The sequence below is a fragment of the Chiloscyllium punctatum genome, chromosome 9 (assembly GCF_047496795.1).
Source record: "Chiloscyllium punctatum isolate Juve2018m chromosome 9, sChiPun1.3, whole genome shotgun sequence".
Classification (NCBI taxonomy): Eukaryota; Metazoa; Chordata; class Chondrichthyes; order Orectolobiformes; family Hemiscylliidae; genus Chiloscyllium; species Chiloscyllium punctatum.
Window position 1 is genome coordinate 116,932,418 of NC_092747.1, and position 20,852 is coordinate 116,953,269.

A 20,852-nucleotide genomic window follows, 5' to 3' on the forward strand; every position below is an offset into this window, starting at 1 on the left:
TGTAGGTTTTATTTCTATTGACTGAACTTACATTTTTTTTTCAATAGTACTATTCTTATGCCTATTAAGTTCTAAGGCAGAGATTTATCCTGCAGTGTTGCAGTTTACCTTCATTGAACAAGCAAACCTCCTACTGCTTTAGCATTCCTGGAAGCAACTTCCTCTGCTTTACCTAACAGAAATTCTGGACATGTTCCACACAACATCTTTCATAAAAATCTACTTTTAGATGTTGCACCCTCCCCCAAAAGCCCTTCAATGTGACTAGATTAATAAACAGTAATTGTCATCAACTCCCATCCATTTTGAAGAAAATACCTACTTATTAGAAGCTGCAGTGTGCATTGCTCTGGTAACACCCCTTTATATTTCTATTCATCCGTAGAGCAGCACACAATTTCTCAGTCTGACCTAACAGGGTACAATTTCCAGCCAAGTTTGCAACATGCCTTCTGTACAACAGCATGAGCTTCTCCATTATTGTGTTAGCGTCAAAGTGTTCTTTAAGTAAACAGTTTCCTTTCAAAAATAATTGCTGGTTGCACATTTCTACTCTTTTCTTTCAATAAACCTATCCTTTCTCTAAATGGCTTTTCAAACTTTGCTGTACTAACAGGTTAGTTTGAAGGGTCAGTGGGAGTGCAGCATATTTTTATTTTATGAATTGAAATCACATTATTCTGACATTTGTGTAGGCACCCACAACTAAAATACCAGTCAACAGATAGCACAAAAGCAGAACAAATATGCATCACAGAGAGAAATTTGGATTAATAAAAGATAAATATTCCCATTTCAAGTTAGGATATGGTGTGATCAGCAATGCAGCAGATCAGAAACTTAGACAGCCTTATGTTTCACTGCAGTTAAACAGATTCCACAGCTACAATCTTTTGGTTAAACCAAGAAACAAAGACGTTAAACATTTGTTTGAAATAACTCACTTTAATTTCCACAAGACAATGTCCAAATGGTCAACTTGTAATATTGAATACATACACATATATTCTTTTTAATATGAAGCTCCATTTCAGAGTCTTTTTCTGCAATTGACTAGAATGCCTGGAAATATATTGAAGATTTCTTAAAACTGCAGCAGGATCATTTCATCATATTTTTAGTTGGCTCAAATAGTAAAAGCTACCTCTGCCAACAAATGGCATTGCAAGTAAAAAATCATCTCAGACATTAAAAATTGAATACAGCATGCTGAGTAGTTTTGCTGCTTAACCATTAACCATTTTGTATTAAATTCTTTCAGCTACTGAACTATTAAATGAGCTGTTTTCATACACATTGATTAAAACACAAGACAGATATTCAAAATAGTTATCTTTGGTACTTACAGCATTTAATAAAATGGTAATGGGACATTTTATCCCATTCAAAATATTGTCATCTTACAGGTTCTTGTATTCTCCCTTGATGAAGCATCCATGACCAAAAAATGCACCAGTGTCCCAACACGGTACTTTGTTTACCTCAATATACATTATTCAAAAGAAATTGCATATGAGGACCTTGCAAGAGCAAGCAGCCCTCTGCAACGCTCGATAAGCTTGAGTCAGGATAAACCTCTTGATCCGTAACTACAGCACGTGCTATTATAGCACAATTGATTGACTATACTCCTAATTCCACATCCCTGGAAAAGGGAAGATTTAATTGGTACACAGCTGAACTCCTCCAGGATTGAAGTGTTTAAAGCAGCATTGTGACTCTTATAACCAGTAAAGGAAACCACTTTTAAATGAGTTTAGAATTATTACTAATGAGCACTATTGAGCAGGTTTAATTTAAATACTGGGAAATTGCATTTGGAATGAGTCAGATTTTTATTTTGCATATACTTCCTCTGAGCAGTTTAATGTTAAAGCATTTTCATGCAAATATTGTGAAAACCAAAACTGATTACTCTTCTCTGAGAAATTCCTGTCTTCATTTTAAATCAACCTTACAGCTCAAATCACTGTATTAAAATGTTAAACAGCTGATGCCATAATAAATTACAATCAAAATTCTCAAAGCCAAAACAAATTTTAAGCAAACACATCCTATTGCTACTTTAATCAGGGTATAGCATTTTAATGTTAAATTAATTAAACAGTAAAATAAAAGCTAATCCTCACATTTGTTGTAATATGTATTACATGTTACATCAACAACAGAAGAGCCTTAATGCATGCTGAGTGAATTTGAACATGGTGGCTCAGTGGTTAGCATTGCTGCCTCACAATGCCAGGGACCCAGGTTCAATTCCAAACCCAGGTAACTGGCTGTGTGGAGTTTCCATATTCTTCTTATGCCTGTACAGGCTTCCTCCCACAGTCCAAGGATGTGTGGATTGGCTATGCTAAATTGCCTGATGTGTGGATTAGCTATGGGAAATGCAGGGTTTCTGGCCACATAGACTGTCCCCATACTGTGGGGATTCTATGATGCGACTTGAAACTTTTCACATATTTTCGAGTCCAGCTTAACCACATTAAGCAATGGGAGAGCTCATCTCTTCATTGGCCCTCATTTCCCCAGCACAGGCTGATCATTTCGGGAGGGGGTTATGTCTGTCAATATACAACATTATTTTATTAATCTAGATTTCTGTCATTCTGGAATACTTACATCAAATTATCTCAATTCTTAGTCACTACTGAATGTTAACCAGGATTGGATGTTGGGATGTTTTTATTTCTCCATTTGGTGCAATGAGTATCCCTCAGACCTTAAGCTTGTTCTGAGGTAAGTTTCGTTATCCCAAGTTTTTAACGAGATGAGAGAAACTAACAAAAGTATTTGAGCTTTTGTTAAATGAGAGCTTCCTCTAGAGCACCCCAGTCTTTCAAGAATGGATTTTATTTTCAATTATAGGATACAATGTTGCTGTTAGGACCAGCATTTATTGACCATCTCTAATTGTCATCTTGCGACTCAGTGGGAACCTATCCCTGCCTCTGAGCCAGAAATTCATTCCATTCTAAGGTAACCTGGCTAAGGAAGGTTTGGTTCTAACATGACCAGACAGATTAAGTATCAAACTGTAAATCCCTCCAACACACACCAATAGTGGGTGGTAAACGTTGGAGAGATCTCTGATCAATCATATGATCGAAAGATTGGAGCCTCTCCCACCATTATCCTGAGCTCCAGACTACAACATGAAGGGAGAGAAGGATTTGCCATGGAGATTAAATTGGGAGGCAGCCTTCTTGATGTTTGATGAAGGTTGACCCTCAGCACTGTTAGGTGTGTAACAGGTGATTCAAATACATGCATTGCAAGAAGATTATTAAAGATGAATTCTTTTTCTCACTAACATTTCTGAAGATCTGTGACTAATGGGAAGGAATAAGTTAGAAGAATTAACTATTTATAATTGATATTCACTTGATATTGCAGATCCATCTGCATGCAGAGCTCATCTCTCGATCTCTCATCATCTGAGTGATGAATTCACTTGCAGGAAATCTACTGTGACCACATAACTCTAATTAACTCATTACCCAGATATAAACAGGATTTTGCTCTTCTCATGCTCTCTTGTACTCAGGGATTTTGCTTACCTTAGTCTCCTGCAGCTGTTGGTTCACTATATTATCACTGCCTAGTTTTCTAACCACTGTCAATGGCTATAATCTACTTTATTCATGATTCTGCTTCTCTAATACTGATGAACCAGTTTGGGACTTTGTTCCAACACCCTACTGCCAACTTCTCTTTCTCTTTCTCTTTCTCTCTGTTGGTTGGTCTTTCTCAATAGCAGTTGCATGCGTGTTCCAGTTCCCCTTTGTGGTTCTCTAGCCACCATTAGAAGCTTCCTACTTACAAATACCATCAGTCTTCACAGTGGAAGACACGAGGGATGTCCCAAAAATACAAGAAAGTGAGGGGGCAGAACTGAATATAGTGGCCATCACCAAGGACAAGGAGCTAGAAAAACTGAATGGCCTGAAGGTGGATAAATCTCCTGGATCAGCTGGACTACATCCCAGAGTTCTCAGAGAGATAACTGAAGAGATAGTGGAGGCATTAGTGGTGATCTTTCAGGAATCTCTAGAATCAGGAGGGGACCCAGAAGATTGGAAAATCACTAACGTGCTACCCTGTTTAAAACGAGAGTAAGACAAAAGATGGAAAATTACAGACTGAATAGCCTAACCTCAGTCGTGGGTACGATCCTGGAGTCCAGTATGAAGGATGAGATTTCTGAACACTTGGAAGTGTATGGTAAAATAGGGTAAAGTCAGCATGGTTTCATCAAGGGGAGGTCATGCCTGACAAATCTGCTAGAATTATTTTAGGGAATAATAAGCAGATTATACCAAGGAGAACCAATGGATATTATCTACCTGGACTTCAAGAAGGCCTTTGACAAGGTGCTGCACAGGAGGCTACTGAGTAAGATAAGGGCCCATGGTGTCAGAGACAATGTGCTAGCATGGATAGAAATGCGGCTATCTGGCAGAATGCAAAGAATTGGGATTAAATTATAATCATCTAGAAAAGAATAATTCGATTAGGGATAGTCAGCACAGTTTTGTGAAGGGTAGGTCGTGCCTCACAAACCTTATTAAGTTCTTTGAGAAGGTGACCACACAGGTAGATGAGAGTAAACCAGTTGATGTGGTGTATCTGGATTTCAGCAAGGCGTTCGATAAGGTTCCCACAGTAGGCTATTGTACAAAATGTGGAAGAATGGAATTGTGGGAGATATAGCAGTTTGGATCAGTTAATGGCTTGCTGAAAGAAGACAGAGGGTGGTGGTTGATGGGAAATGTTCATCCTGGAGTCCAGTTACTAGTGGTGTACCGCAAGGGTTGGTGTTGGGTCCACTGCTGTTCGCAATTTTTATAAACGACCTAGATGAGGGAGTAGAAGAGTGGGTTAGTAAATTTGTGGAGTTGTGGATAGTGACGAAGGATGTTGTAGGTTACAGAGAGACATAGATAAGCTGCAGAGCTGGGCTGAGAGGTGGCAAATGGAGTTTAATGTGGACAAGTGTGAGGTGATTCACTTTGGTCGGAGTAACCGGAATGCAAAGTACTGGGCTAATGGTAAGATTCTTGGTAGTGTAGATGAGCAGAGAGATCTCGGTGCCCATGTACACAGATCCTTGAAAGTTGCCACTCAGGTTGTTAAGAAGGCATACAGTGTTTTAGCTTTTATTAATAGAGGGATCGAGTTCCAGAACCATGAGGTTATGTTACAGCTGTACAAAACTCTGTTGCAGCCGCACTTGGAGTATTGTGTACAGTTCTGGTCACCGCATTATAAGAAGGATGTGGAAGCTTTGAAAAGTGTGCAGAGGAGATTTACTAGGATGTTGCCTGGTATGCAGGGAAGGTCTTACAAGGAAAGGCTGAGGGACTTGAGGCTGTTTTCATTAGAGAGAAGAAGGTTGAGAGGTGAGACATATAAGATAATCAGAGGGTTAGATAGGGTGGACAGGGAGAGCCTTTTTCTTCAGATGGTGATGGTGAGCATGAGGGGGCATAGCTTTATATTGAGGGGTGATAGATATAGGACAGATGTCAGAGGTAGTTTCTTTATTCAGAGATTAGTAAGGGTATGGAATGCTTTGCCTGCAATGGTAGTAGATTCGCCAACTTTAAGTACATTTAAGTTGTCATTGGACAAACATATGGACATACATGGAATAATGTAGGTTAGATGGGCTTCAGATTAGTATGATAGGTCGGCGCAACATTGAGGGCCGAAGGGCCTGTACTGCGCTATAATGTTCTATGTCTATGCAAAAGGTCCTTTTCAGGATGGCAGTCAGTGACAAGTGGTGTTTTGTAAGGCTCAGTATTGGGATCACAACTTTTCACTTTATACATTAATGATCTAGATGAAGAAACTGAGGTCATTCTGCCTACATTTGCAGACTATACAAAGGTAGATGAGGGACAGGTGGCATTGAGGAAGTGGGGAGGCTGCAGAAGGATTTGGACAGTTTAGGAGAGTGGGCAAAAAGTGGCAAATGGTGTACACCATGGGAAAATGCGTGGTCATGCACTTTGGTAGGAAGAATAAAGGCATGAGGTAAAAACAATGACTGCAGATGCTGGAAAGCAAATACTGGATTAGTAGTGCTGGACGAGCACAGCAGTTCAGGCAGCATCCAACGAGCAGCTGATGTGCTCTTCCAGCACCACTAATCCAGAATAAAGGCATGGTCTATTTTCTAAATGGGGAGAAAATTCAGAAATCTGAAGTGTAAAGAGACTTGGGATTCTCTCAAGGTAAACTTACAGTTGAATCAGTAGTTAGGAAGGCAAATGCAATAATGGCATTTATTTTGAGGGAACTTGAATATAAAAGCAGGGATGTACCTCTGAGGCTCTATAAGGCTCTGGTCAGACCATATTTGGAGTATTGTGTGCAGTTTTGAGCCCCAAATCTTGGGCCCTGATAGATTATTGTGCCAGCAGCAGGAAGTGTGGGAGCATCGAACAGGAGGTTGTCGGGGAGGTCACAAGGTTACACATTTGGGTGATTGCTTTACCCGAAACACTACTCGGGTAGTGTCTCCCGCCCATCCTCCTCCTCTAACCAAACAAAAGAAATTCTGTGCATTGGTTGGTAAGGTGATAAGTGTTTTCTTTCATGTCCCTGCTAACTTCATTTGTGGGAAGTGCACCCAACTCGAGGTCCTTGAGAACCATGTTAGGGAGCTGGAGCTGGATGAACTTTGGATCATTCGGGAGATGGAGGGGATTATTGAGAGGAGTTACAGGGAGGTAGTTACTCCACAGCCACGTAACGAAGGTCGATGGATTACTGTCAGAAGTAGGAAGGGGAACCGGCAGGCAGTGGAGGGATCTCCTGTAATAGTTCCCCTCAACAACAAGTATACCATTTTGGATACTGTTGAGTGGGATGACTTAGCAGGGTAAAACAATGGGGCACAGGTCTCTGGTGCAGAGTCTGCCCCTGTTGCTCAAAGGGGAAGGGGGAAGAGGAGCAGAGCTTTAGTCATAGTTAGGGGGACCGATAAGAGGTTTTGTGGGAATGAGAGAGACTCATGATTGGTGTGTTGCCTCCCAGGTGCCAGGGTTTGTGATGCCTCTGATTGTGTTTTCAGGATCCTTGAGGGGGAGAGTGGAGCCGCCCCAAGTCGTGGTCCACATAGGTACCAACGACATAGGTAGGAAGAAAGATAGGCATCCAAGACAGAAATTCGGGTGGAAGCTTAGGGCTAGAACAAACAGGTTGTTATCTCTGGTTTGTTGCCCTTGCTACGTGCTAGTGAAGAAAGGAACAGGGAGAGAGCAGAGCTGAACACATGGCTGCTGGGATGGTGCAGGAGGGAGGGTTTTGGATTCTTGGATAATTGGTGCTCTTTCTGGGGAAGGTGGGACCTCTACAAACAGGATGGTCTTCACTTGAACCAGAGGGGTACCAATATCCTTGGGGGGAGGGGTGGGGTGGATTTTACTAATGTTCTTCGGGGGTGGGGGTTTAAACTAATGCAGCAGGGTGATGGGAACCTGAATTATAGTTCCAGTGTACATGATGTTGAGGGTAGTGAGGTCAGGGATAAATTTACAAGGTCACAAGAGGTCACTGGCAACCAGGATGTTGGTTTGAAATGTGTGTACTGAAATGCCAAAAGCATCCAGAATAAGGTGGGTGAACTTGCAGCATGGGTTGGTACCTGAGATTTCGATGTTGTGGCCATTTCAGAAACATGGCTAGAGGAGGGACAGGATTGGTTGTTGCAGATTCTGCAATTTAGATTTTCAGCAAGAACAGAGAAGATGGTAAAAAGGGTGGGGGCGGGTGGCGTTGTTAATCAAGGGTAGCATTACAACAGTTGAGAGAATGCTTGAAGACTCATCCATTGAGGTAGTTTCGGCTGAGGTTAGAAACAGAAGAGGAGAGGTCACCCTAATGGGAGTTTTCTATAGGCCTCCGAATTGTTCCAGGGATGTAGAGGTAAGGATAGCAAAGATGATTCTTGATAGGAGCGAGGGTAACAGGGTAATTGTTACAGGGGACTTTAACTTCCATAATATTGACTGGGAATACTATAATTCATTAGTTTAGATGGGTCACTTTTTGTTCAATGTGTGCAGAAGGGTTTTCTGACACAGAATGTAGACAAGCCAACAAGGGAAGATGCCAAATTGGATTTAGTACTGGAGAATACTGGCCAGGTGTTAGATTTGGAGGCAGGTGAGCACTTTGGTGATAGTGACCATAATTTGGTTATGTTTGCAATAGCAATGGCAGGGATAGGTATATGCTGCAGGGAAAGAGGTATAACTGGGGGAAAGACAATTATGATGCAATTAGGCAAGATTTAGCGTGCATACGATGAGGAAAGAAACTGCAAGGAATGAGAACATTTGAAATGTGGAGCTTATTCAAGGAATAGCTACTGTAGGTCCTTGATAAGTATATACCTATCAGGCAGGGATGTAGTTGTCGAGAGAGAGCCATAGTTTATGAAAGAGGTTGAAGCTCTTGTCATGAGGAAGGAGGAGGCTTAAGTGAGGATGAAGCATGAAGGCTCAGATAGAGGGCTTGAGAGTTACAAGTTAGCCAGAAAAGATCTAGACAGAGTGCTAAGAAGAGCCAGAGGGGACATGAGAAGTTGTTGGCAGATAGGATCAAGGAAACCCTGAAGGCCTTCTATAGGTATATCAGGAATAAAAGAATGACTAGTGTAAGATTAGGGCTAATCAAAGATAATGGTGGAAAGTTGTATGTGGAATCTGAGGACATAGGGGAAGCACTTAATGAATACTTTTCGTCAATATTCACATTGATTCTCTGGGAAGCCAGGGAGGAGATTGATGAGCCTTTGGTTTCAATCTCTATGTTGTCATTGGCAACAGGGGTAGTGCCTGAAGACTGGAGGATAGCAAATGTTGTGCCCTTGTTTAAGCAGGGGAGTTGGGACAACCCTGATAATTATAGGCCAGTGAGCCTTACTTTGGTTGTGGGTAAGGTATTGGAGGAAGTTATAAGAGATAGGATTTATAATCATCTGGAAAGGAATAATTTGATTGGGGATAGTCAACACAGTTTTGTGAAGGGTAGGTCATGCCTCACTAACCTTATTGAGTTCTTCAAGAAGGTGACAAAACAGGTGGATTATGGTAAAGGGGTTGATGTGGTGTATATGGACTTCAGTAAGATGTTTGATAAGGTTCCACATGGTAGGCTATTGCACAAAATACAGAGTTTTGAGATTGAAGGTGATGCAGCGATTTGGATCAGAAGTTGGCGATCTGAAAGAAGACAGAGGGTGGTGATTGATGGGAAATATTCATCCTGGAGTTCAGTTACCAGTGGTGTGCCGCAAGGAACTGTTTTAGGGCCACTGCTGTTTCTTATTTTTAGTAATGACATGGCTGTGGGTGTAGAAGGATGGGTTAGTAAATTTGCAGATGACTCTAAGGTAGGCAGCATTGTGGATAGTGCTGAAGGCTGTTGTGGGTTATAGAGGGACATAGATAAGATGAAGAGCTGAGCTGAGAAGTGGCAAATGGAGTTTAATGCAGAAATGTGTGAGGTAGTTCACTTTGGAAGAAGTAACAGGAATGCAGTGTAATGGGCTAATGCTAAAATTCTTGGCAGTGTAAATGAACAGAGAGATCTCGGTAATCAGGTGCATTAATCCCTAGAAGTTGGCACCCAGGTTGGTAGGGTTGTTAAGGACGCATATGGTGTGTTGGCATTTATTGGTAGGGGGAGCCACGAGGTCATGCTTCAGCTGCACAAGACACTGGTAAGGCTGCACTTGGAGTATTGCATGCAGTTCTGGTCACTGCATTATAGGAAGGATGTAGAACTTTGGAAAGAGTTCAGAGGAGATTTACTGGGATGTTGCCTGGCATGGACGGATGGTCTTACAACGAAAGGCTAAGGGAACTGAGGCTGTTTTCGTTGGAGAGAAGAAGGTTGAGAGGTGATTTAATTGAGACGTGTAAGATAGTCAGAAGGTTAGATAGGTTGGACAGTGAGAGCCTTTTCCCTCAGATGGTGAAGGCTAACATGAGGGGACATAGCTCCTTACATTGAGGGATGATAGGTTTATGACAGATATTAAAGGTAGTTTCTTCACGCAGAGTGGTATGGGCGTGGAACGGCCTGCCTGCAACAATAGTAGACTCGCCAATGTTCAGGGCATTTAAACGGGCATTGGACATACATTATTCTATTCGTTTTAAAATAGTGATGGAAAAGGATAGACCAGATCTAAAAGTTGAAGTTCTAAATTGGAGAAAGGCCAATTTTGACAGTATTAGGCAAGTTGATTGGAGGCAGATGTTCACAGGTAAAATGACGGCTGGAAAATGGGAAGCCTTCAGAAATGAGATAACAAGAATCCAGAGAAAGTATATTCCTGTCAGGGTGAAAGGGAAGGCTGGTAAAAATAGGGAATGCTGGATGACTAAAGAAATTGAGGGTTTGGTTAAGAAAAAGAAGGAAACATATGTTAGGTATAGACAGGATAGGTCGAGTGAATCCTGAGAAGAGTATAAAGAAAGTAGGAGTACACTTAAGAGAGAAATTAAGAGGACAAAAAGGAGACATGATATAGCTTTGGCAAATAGAATTAAGGAGAATCCAAAGAGTTTTTACAAATATATTAAGGAGAAAAGGGGAACTAGGGAGAGAATAGAGCCCCTCAAAGATCAGCAAAGCAGTCTTTGTGTGGAGCCACAGAAAATGGGGGAGATACTAATGAATATTTTGCATCACTATTTACTGTGGAAAAGGATATGGAAGATATAGACTGTTGGGAAATAGTTGGTGACATCTTGCAGTATGTCCAGATTACAGAGGAGAAAATGCTGGATGTCTTGAAATGGTTAAAGGTGGATAAATCCCCAGGATTAGGGTGTACCTGAGAACTCTGTGGGAAGCTAGGGAAGTGATTGCTAGACCTCTTGCTGAGATATTTGTATCATCGATAGTCACAGGTGAGGTGCCGGAAAACTGGAAGTTGGCAAATGTGGTGCCACTGTTTAAGAAGGGTGGTAAGGACAAGCCAGGGAACTATAGACCGGAGAGCCTGACCTCAGAGGTGAGCAAGTTGTTGGAGGGAATCCTGAGGGACAGGACGTACATGTATTTGGAAAGGCAAGGACTCATTAGGGATAGTCAACATGGCTTTGTGCATGGCAAATCATGTCTCACAAACTTGATTGAGTTTTTTGAAGAAGTAACAAAGAGGATTGATGAGGGCAGAGCAGTAGATGTGGTCTATATGGGCTTCAGTAAGGTGTTCAACAAGGCTCCCCATGGGAGACTGATTAGCAAGGTTAGATCTCATGGAATACAGGGAGAACTAACCATTTGGATACAGAACTGGCTCAAAGGTAGAAGACAGAGGATGGTGGTGGAGGATTGTTTTTCAGACTGGAGGTCTGTGACCAGTGGAGTGCCACAAGGATTCGTGCTGGGTCCTCTACGTTTTGTCATTTACATGAATTATTTGGATGCAAGCATAAGAGGTACAGTTAGTAAGTTTGCAGATGACACCAAAATTGGAGATTACCTCAGATTACACCAGGATCTTGACCAGATGGGCCAATGGGCTGAGAAGTGGTAGATGGAGTTTAATTCAGATAAATGCGAGGTGCTGCATTTTTGGAAAGCAAATCTTAGCAGGACTTATACACTTCATGGTCAGGTCCTAGGGAGTGTTGCTGAACAAAGAGACCTTGGAGTGCAGGTTCATAGCTCCTTGAAAGTGGAGTCGCAGGTAGATAGGATAGTGAAGAAGGTATTTGCTATACTTTCCTTTATTGGTCAGGAGTTTCAAGGTCATGTTGTGGCTGTACAGGACATTGGTTAGGCCACTGTTGGAATATTGCGTGCAATTCTGGTCTCCTTCCTATCGGAAAGATGTTGTGAAACTTGAAAGGGTTCAGAAAAGATTTACAAGAATGTTGCCAGGGTTGGAGGATTTGAGCTATAGGGAAGAGGCTGAACAGGCTGGGGCTGTTTTGCCTGGAGCGACGGAGGCTGAGGGGTGACCCTATAGAGGTTTACAAAATTATGAGGCACATGGATAAGCATAAATAGACAAAGTCTTTTCTCTGGGGTCAGGGAGTCCAGAACTAGAGGGCATGGGTTTAGGGTGAGAGGGAGGGTGGTACATGTATGGAATGAGATGCCAGAGGAAGTGGTGGAGGCTGGTACAATTGCAACATTTAAGAGGTATTTGGATGGGTATATGAATAGGAAGGGTTTAGAGGGATATGGGCCGGGTGCTGGCAGGTGGGACTAGATTGGGTTGGGATATCTGGTTGGCATGGACAGGTTGGACCGAAGGGTCAGTTTCCATGTTGTACATCTCTATGATTCTATGTGGATAATAATGGAATGGTGTAGGTTAGGTAGGCATCAGATTATTTTCCCAGCTCGGTGCAACATCGAGGGCCGAAGGGCCTGTACTGTGCTGTAGCATTCTATGTTCTTTGTTCTATGTCTATATCTCAGGAAGCATGTCCTAATCTTGGAGCACCTTCAGAGGTGGTTCACGAGAATGATCCCAGGAATGAAAAGCTTAATGTACGAGGAATTTTTGAGGACCCTGGGTTTATACTCAATGGAGTTTAGAAGGATGTTGGGGGGGGTGGGGGGGTTCTAACTGAACCATACAGAATACTGAATGACCTGGACGGAGTTGATGTTGTGAAGATGTTTCCATTGGTAGGAGAAACTAGGACCCAAGGCACAGCCTTAGAGTAAGGGGAAGACCTTTTAGAACAGAGGTAAGGAGACACTTCTTCAGTCAGAGAGTGGTGAATCTATGGAATTCATTGCCACAGAAGGCTGTGGAGGCCAGGTCAGTGAGTATACTTAAGACAGAGATGGACAGGTTCTGGAGCATCGAGGAGATTGAGGATTATGCGTAGAAAACACGAGAATGAGGTTGAGAAACCTATCAGCCATGATTTTATGGCAGAGCAGACTTGATGGGCTGAATGGCCTAATGTCTGCACCTATGTTTCATGGTCTTATTGTCTAAATATTGACCCTCTTCTCCTTCTTTCTTTACCTCTTGTCAAAGACTCCATCTCTGCCTTTCCCCAACTTGCCAAAAACATTGCTCCATGCAGGAAGGAGCCCAGACAGAAAGATGTGCTTTCTCCCACCATCTGTTGGATGCAACAACAAAGTAGGGCCTCCCAGGAATTTGACCAAGCCAAAAAAGAGATCTTACAAGCCGTTTCTATGTCACAATGATGTGTGACTTGGTGAGGAAGTTGCTGGTATTCCCAGATGACATCTGTGCTCATTCTTCTTGCTGGTAGAGGCCTATGTTACAGACATTTTCACAAAGAATTGAAATGTACCTTGTGCCCACCAGCCTCCATACCATTTTCCCTGATCATCTCCATGTTAAGGTAAACTCCCCTACCCCGACACTCTGGACACTCCTTTGAAAACACTGGACTCATGCATCTTGTCATCCAAATGTCTGCACTCCACCCTCATGCCCTAAACCTACACCAACCATAATGGCCATGCTCACACTAAACCTTAACCCTTTTATCATCAAAGCCCTCTGCTCATTAGAATCCCCATCTTCCTCATGACACCATCAATTTCCTTCTTAGGGCCTTAAGAATATTCCTACTTGACTATATCCCACCCTCACCACTCATAGCCATTACACCAGCTTCTTTTCAGTTGCTTCAAGTCTGTCACCAGAGCCCTGCCAGTGACAGCCCTGGCTTTGCCCTTCAGGCATAACACTTGAGCACTTGTCCTGATGATAAAATCCCTATCACCTGCAGAGCAGCACCACTCCTCATGTGCAAACAACCTTTGAGTCTTTCATATCTCCAGAACTCACCCCGTCACCCCCCCACCCCACCCCATCATCCCCCTCCTCAGACAGATTTCCACCCTTGGCCATCCAGCATCCTTATCCCACGCTGCTTACACTCCAGTCTCTCTCTGCCTATCAACCTCTGAGTCATCTGCAATTAAAACATTCGCCATCAGATCACAATCCTTGGATGACATAGATAAAGGTTCCTCAGAGTGATTCACTCCAAATTCCTCGAAGATGATGACGTGGCCTGTTGCACTTGTCTGCAATGCAGTCCTGAATCTGAAGGCACTGCCTGTTGCTTTGCTCAGAATTTAATTGTGGCAAGTTGGCCTTTTAATGAAGACATATGGAATCCAATTTCAAGCAAAAGTATTTTATAATGCTTGCTGGTGACTCACCTTTAACATGCCGAGAACTTAATTGAAAAGCTCATCCCACCATTCTGAATGTTGAACTTCCACCCAATTTACTTCCTCTGTCCCCTTTTCTCACTGCTCCAGACAGGCTCAGAAGAATCCCCCCTCTCCAATGACATGCGTCTTCATTCTTGACACCCTTGGATGGTCAATTAATGTGCAGGATTTATTGCTTTCAACAATCTCTTCCTCTCTCAGTCTTGAGGAAAGTGATCCTTGTTGAGTCATAAAAGTGGACATATCCTTTTTTTAAAAATGTTGAATTGAAGCAGAATCATTTGTACTAATTCAGAATCTGTTGCTAACGTAAACTGTTTTTGGTGTTGGGATGTTACTTGTCAACTTTAGCTTAGTTTATGCATTCCTTCAATTGCAACTACTCAATACACATCGTCCTCATTCTGAAAAAAGAAAAAAACTAATGTTTATTTTAGCAAATTAGATTTGTCTCCTTTCTCTGTGTAATCTCTGAGAAGTAAGAATGATAACTGCAATGTAGATTTGCAGCCAATGTTTGCACCTGATTTATGATATACAACTACAAATCAAATTCTTGGCACCAGAACAGAGATCTGTACATTTCTGTTTGTACAGATTTCCACCACCAATCAGTAAGTGTTATAGTGTTTACTTCCAGGGCAAGAAAATTCAATTTTGGTAATAATTAATACACAACCTTCAAAAGTAGTCTTCCCCTGTGTTTTCTCACGCATTTCAGAATCAAATCCAGAGGTGTTTCTGGATTTTTCATTTTTCATTCGCACCAATAGCTGTATCATTATCCAAGAGCTTCTGTATTTTAAAAATGTGTTGCTGGAAAAGCGCAGCAGGTCAGGCAGCATCAAAGAAGAAGGAGAATTGATGTTGTGGGCATATCCTTCTGTCAATTTTCCTTCTCCTTTGATGCTGCCTGACATGCTGAGCTTTTCCAGCAACATATTTTTAAGTTCTGATCTCCAGCATCTGCAGTCCTCACTTTCTCCTAGCTTCTGTATTTTGTCAAGTTATAACTCTTGTTTACCATCTGAATAGTGGAATAGCCTGAAATACACCATTTGTGATATTTAAGGATGAAAACTTCATTTATTCCCTTGGTATTCCTCTGTCTAATACCATAGAAAAGGTGAAACTGTATTCATTTTCCAAAACAAATCTAATAACTATGTTTTTTCATGTTTAAGTTTTATTTCTCATTGTCTCTTTTCCCTGTTTTCACTATATGTAAGGACAAAATGCAAATATAAGATTGAGAAATGATTAGAAAGCTTATCTGAAGAATACAATTACAGACTTGACAGATTGAACTGCCTCCTTTTATGCTGGAATATCCTCTGATTCCTCCTTCCCTTTCCTGAGGGTTTGGACTCTTATTGGCATCAGTTGACAGTTAATAACTAGGACAGTCTTCGTATCCAAACTCAGTCAGTGATGCCATAAATATGCCAATCTATTTGGCACGTATTACAGACAAGCATGCTATGTTAAGTCAGATATCTTGAAGATTAGATTACTTATTGTGGAAACAGGCCTTTCCGCCCAACAAGTCCACACTGACTCTCCGAAGAGCAACCCACCCAGACCCACTCCCCTATATTTACCCCTTCACCTAACACTACAGGCAATTTATCATGGCCAATTCACCTAACCTGCACATCTTTGGACTGTGGGAGGAAACCGGAGCACCCGGAGGAAACCCACGCAGACACGGGGAGAATGTGCAAACTCCACACAGACAGTTACCTGAGGCAGGAATTGAACCCAGGTCTCTGGCACTGTGAGGCAGCAGTGCTAACCACTGTGCCACTGTGCCACCCACCATAAGTTTATTTACAACACTAACTAATGTATATGGCTATAATGTCACACACTTACACATACAGTCTACATTCAGTGCTTTCTGAGGTTATTGTACACCACACACTTACAGGAAGGATGGCTGAGGATGATGTGGGTTCCTTTATGCCAGAATGTCACATGTCATACTATCACGTAGCTGCCTTACAGTTACAAACCCGTTCGGGCTATAATCTACGCCACAATACAACAAGGGGAAAGTGAAGACTGCACATGCTGGAGATCAGAGTCGAGAGTGTGGTGCTGGAAAAGCACAGCAGGTCAGGTAACATCTGAGGAGCAGGAGAATCAACGTTTTGGGCATAAGCCCTTCATCAGGAATTCCTCCTGAAGGGCTTATGCCTGAAACATCAATTCTCCTGCTCCTCGGATGCTGGCTGACCAGCACCACACTCTAGGGCACAATACAACGACCCACTTTATACTTTAAAGAATGGGAAACATTTTTCTAAATTACATCAATGAATGTGCAACATAATCAGATCTAGGCCTTATAGAATCATCATGATGTGGTTGTGTTATCTTCACTCAGCAATGTGTAATCTGTCATTGTGGTTTGATGTGGTTTGATTTGTGGTGAATGCATAGATGTTGTTATTGAGTTTTTTTTAACAGCACAGAAAGATGTAATTCAGCCCATTCTGTCATCATGTCATTAAACATCCATTTATTCTCATCCTATTTACCAGCATTTGGCACATTGCCCTAGAGACAAAAAAAAACAAAAATAGGAGCAAGATAGGCAATTTAACTCTTTGAGCCTGCTCTGCCATTCACTCTGATCATGGCAGATCATTGAGTTCAATGCCCTAATCCTACATACCTCCTACTTCCCTCGATTGCTTTAACCATAACAGCTATATCTACCTCTGAAATAACGACACAGATGCAGGCATCCCATCACCAAATCAACATTTAGTTATGTGTGAACCTGTCAGCTTAGAGCCAATCCCTAGAATAAGGAAACTCTCGGAATTATATTTGTCAGCCAGGACTCTCTGATTGGCCCAGGTTAATAACCCCAATCAAGGATCTCATAGGCAATGAATTACACAGTCTCAACACTCTGGGTGAATACCTCATTTCTAAAAGGTTTACCATTTATCTTTAAACTATGACAGGTCTTCCCCATCCCCCACACAATCAGGAACATATTCTTCCTGCATCTAACCTGTTTAATCCTGTTAGAATTTAACAGGTTTCTTTGATTGTATGCTACGGCATTTCAAGTACATGTATAATTGGTTCTAGAATATCTTGACAGTTTCTGCCTTGAGAGATAGGGTTCTGATTTTCAGTGAGTTCTGAATATCCACCACCTTTGGCTGGAAAAGATTTTCCTCAAATCCTCACTAACATATTGAACATATTGACCCTGGTTCTTGAACCCTCACCTTTATTCATCTCAATCAGATCCCAAGTCCCAATGCCTACCCCACCCCATCCCACCCCCACATCAGCCCTCTTTGCTCTAAAGAAGACAGCCCCAACCTATGCAGTGTTTCTTCATAATTGAATCACTGCAGCCCAGCCTCGGTTAATATCTTCTGCACCCTCTCTGGTACAATCACATCCTTCCTTCAGTGTAGCAACCATAACTGTAAACAGTACATCAGCTGTGGCCAAATGTCATGTGCAGCTCCATCAAAAAATCGTTGTTATTGAATTCAATGCCTTCAATAATAAAGGCAAGGATACAAGATGCCTTTTTAACCAAGTTGTCCATCCGGCCCGCTTCCTTCAAGGTTCCATGGACATGTAATCCAAGGTCCCTCTGTACTTCGTAGGGTCCTAGCATTAAATATTTAACAAGGCTACCTTATCTTGTTAATTCTCCTGAAATGCATTAACTCACTTTGCAGAGTTAAATTCCATTTGCTACTGTTTAGAACATCCTGCTAGCCTTTCCAAATTTTTCAGTAGTCTAAAATGTCCCTCCTTGCTATTTAAGCTGTGACCTTACTGACTATACTTCCGACCATCATGTTCAGATCATTAGTTTGCATTGTAAACAACTAAGGACCCAACACCAAACCCTGTGGTATTCCACTGGGCATTGGTTTCTTGTCACAGAAACATCCCTCAACCATCGACCTCTGCTTGCTGCCACACAGCCAATTCTGGATCCAATTTGACAAATTATGGCTTTCTTATTGAGTTCACTCAATATCAAGTTTGTTTAGTGAGTTTGGGAAGGTGGAAAGCTGAAAAGATCTGAGCTGAAAATGTGTTGCTGGAAAAGCGCGGCAGGTCAGGCAGCATCCAAGGAACAGGAGAATCGACGTTTCGGGCATCAGCCCTTCTCCAGCATCTGCAGTCCTCACTTTCTCCCTGAAAAGATCTGAGGCAAGGATCCCATAGGCTCAGAGCTTCTTAACAAGTCTGCCATGTGAGAGCTTGACTGAAATCCTTGTGGACTGACCAACTGCAGTACCCTCATCTGCACACCTGGTTACCTTCTCTAAAAAATCAAACACATTTTTTCAACATGATCCCCCCCTTAAAATGCCAGGTTGGCCATTCTTCATTAATGCTCACTGATACCCAGTTTGGGTTCCAGCAGCTCCTGACCTCATTACAGATTTAGTTCAAACATGGACGAAAGCCTGAATTCAAGAGGTGAACTGAGGTGAGAATGACAGCTCTTGACATCAAGGTCACATTTGACAGCATATGGCCTCAAGGACCCTTGCAAAACTGCAATTAAAGAAAATTAGGGGAAAACGCTCTACTGGTCAGAGTCATACCTGGCACAAAGAAATATGGTTGTTGTTGTTGTTGTTGGAGGTCAGTCATCTCAGCTCCAGGACAACTCTGCAGGAGTTTCTCGATGTAGTGTCCTAGATCCAACTATCTTCAGCTGCTTCATCAATGATCTTCACCCCATCACATGGTTAGAAGTGGGGATGTTCATCAATGATTGCACAAAGTTCAGCACTATTCACAACTCCTCAGATACAGAAGCAGTCAAGGTTCAAACGCAACAAGATCCAGAGACAATATCCAGGCTTAAATCAGCAAGTGGCAAGTAACACTTGCACCACACAAGTGCCAGGCAACGACCATCTCCAACAACAGACAATCTAACCACCATCCTTGGTATTCAATGGTGTTACCATTCCTGAACCCCCACCACCAACATCCTGGGGGTTACCATTGAGTAGAAACTCAACTAGACCTGCCATATAAAGACAGTGACTACAAGAGTAGATCAGATGTTAGGAGTATTACAACAAGTAACTCACCTCGTGACTCCCCAAAGCCTGTCCACCATCTGCAGGATGCAAGGGAAGAGTATGATGGAATGCTCCTCACTTACCTGGTCCAGCTCCAACAAGAAGCTTGACACCATTCAGGACAAAGCAGCCTACTTGATTGGTACCACATCCAACATATCCACTCCCTCTACCATTGGCACTCGATAATAGCAGTGTCTACTATCTGCAAGATGGACATCTGAAATTCATCAAAAATCCTTAGACAGCACCTTCCAAGCCCACGGCCACTTTAACCGAGAAGAACGAGGGCAGTAGATACATGCAAGTTCTTCTCCAAGCCACTCACTATCCAGACTTGGAAATATACCAATATTCATTCAGTGTCACTGGGTCAAAATCCTGGAATTTTATCCCTAATGGAATTGTGGGTTAACCTACAGCACAGGTACTGCAGAAGTTCAAGAAGGGGCTGTTCAATTGCCCGTCTCGTCTCAGGGGCAATTAGGGATGGGAATTAAATGCTGACCAACCATTGATGCCTTTGTTGCATGAGTGATTAGCTTGAACTATGGTTTATGACATGGTACTCTAAATCCTGCATCCTTTAGAAATGTGTCTATAATCAAGCAATAGAAAAGACATTGTCCATTGAGGGTGAACTCCTGAAGGTGTTTTCCTGCTCATTTGACATATCATTGACATAACAGCTGCACAAATCATGGAAAAACACCTATGGGAACCATTAGAAAAATTCTGTTCATTTAACAAATATAAGTTTGAAAAAAAATTTCAACATGAAAATCATAAATAATTTCTTGCGCAACTAAAAATGAAAGTGAATTTGCTAATTCCTTTTGATAAAGATACAGCTGATATTTCCAAAATAACCTAGTCAGAGGGATGGAAACATACATCTCTGCAGCATGTAGGACTTGAACCTGGGCAACCTGGCTCAGAGGTTAGGTCATTACCACTCCATATAAAGGGATAGATGCACTATATTCATTGTTCGTAACTGCTGAGGGCTTGTGAAAAGCAGCAACGTTGGCTCTTTCCACAGTTATGCATTACCTAACCTGGAAAATGCCTTCCAGTCGAAAACTTCCATTACCATCTCATCAAAGGAAATGAGCAGTTTTGTCTCCTGACATTGCCTGTCTTCTCTCCCCAGAGCTGATTGCATAAGAGTATATTTTGAATTGTGCATATAGGCTGAAGTACTGTTTTACAGCCTTATGCATAGTTTATTGAAAAGCACTTTGCCCCCAGGATGTTTTCCAGTGACAAACTATAAATGTCAGATGTTAATATAAATATTTCTATCAAGATTTATCACTTTCTAACTACATTTCTTCAGGTATTTTCTTTTAAACTTGACTACTTTTCAATTACCTTTATCAATTCTTCTTCTATTGCAACTATTGCAGATTTATTCATACCAAGTTGCTTTGTTCCCTCAAATTTCTTTTCTTTCACATCAAAGACCATAACGACTTACAACAACTTTCCATCATGCAATTAGTCATAGAGTCATAGAGATGTACAGTATGGAAACAG

At 41.9% G+C, this 20,852-nt stretch overlaps 1 protein-coding gene across 4 annotated transcripts in view; it reads right to left on the reverse strand.

Annotated features, from left to right (window-relative positions):
- Positions 1 to 19,476, reverse strand: part of myo16 (myosin XVI) — a 390,437-nt gene extending 370,961 nt beyond the window's left edge. For 3 of the 4 annotated variants that reach the window (XM_072578149.1, XM_072578148.1, XM_072578150.1), the window contains exon 1: positions 1,347 to 1,554. In XM_072578149.1, coding sequence (XP_072434250.1) covers positions 1,347 to 1,374 — 28 coding nt within the window. In that variant the 5' untranslated portion in view covers positions 1,375 to 1,554. Of the gene's footprint in view, positions 1 to 1,346; positions 1,555 to 19,396 lie in introns of those variants that run through there. The other variant, XM_072578153.1, reaches the window with a different exon arrangement.
- Positions 19,477 to 20,852: the final 1,376 nt, after the last annotated feature.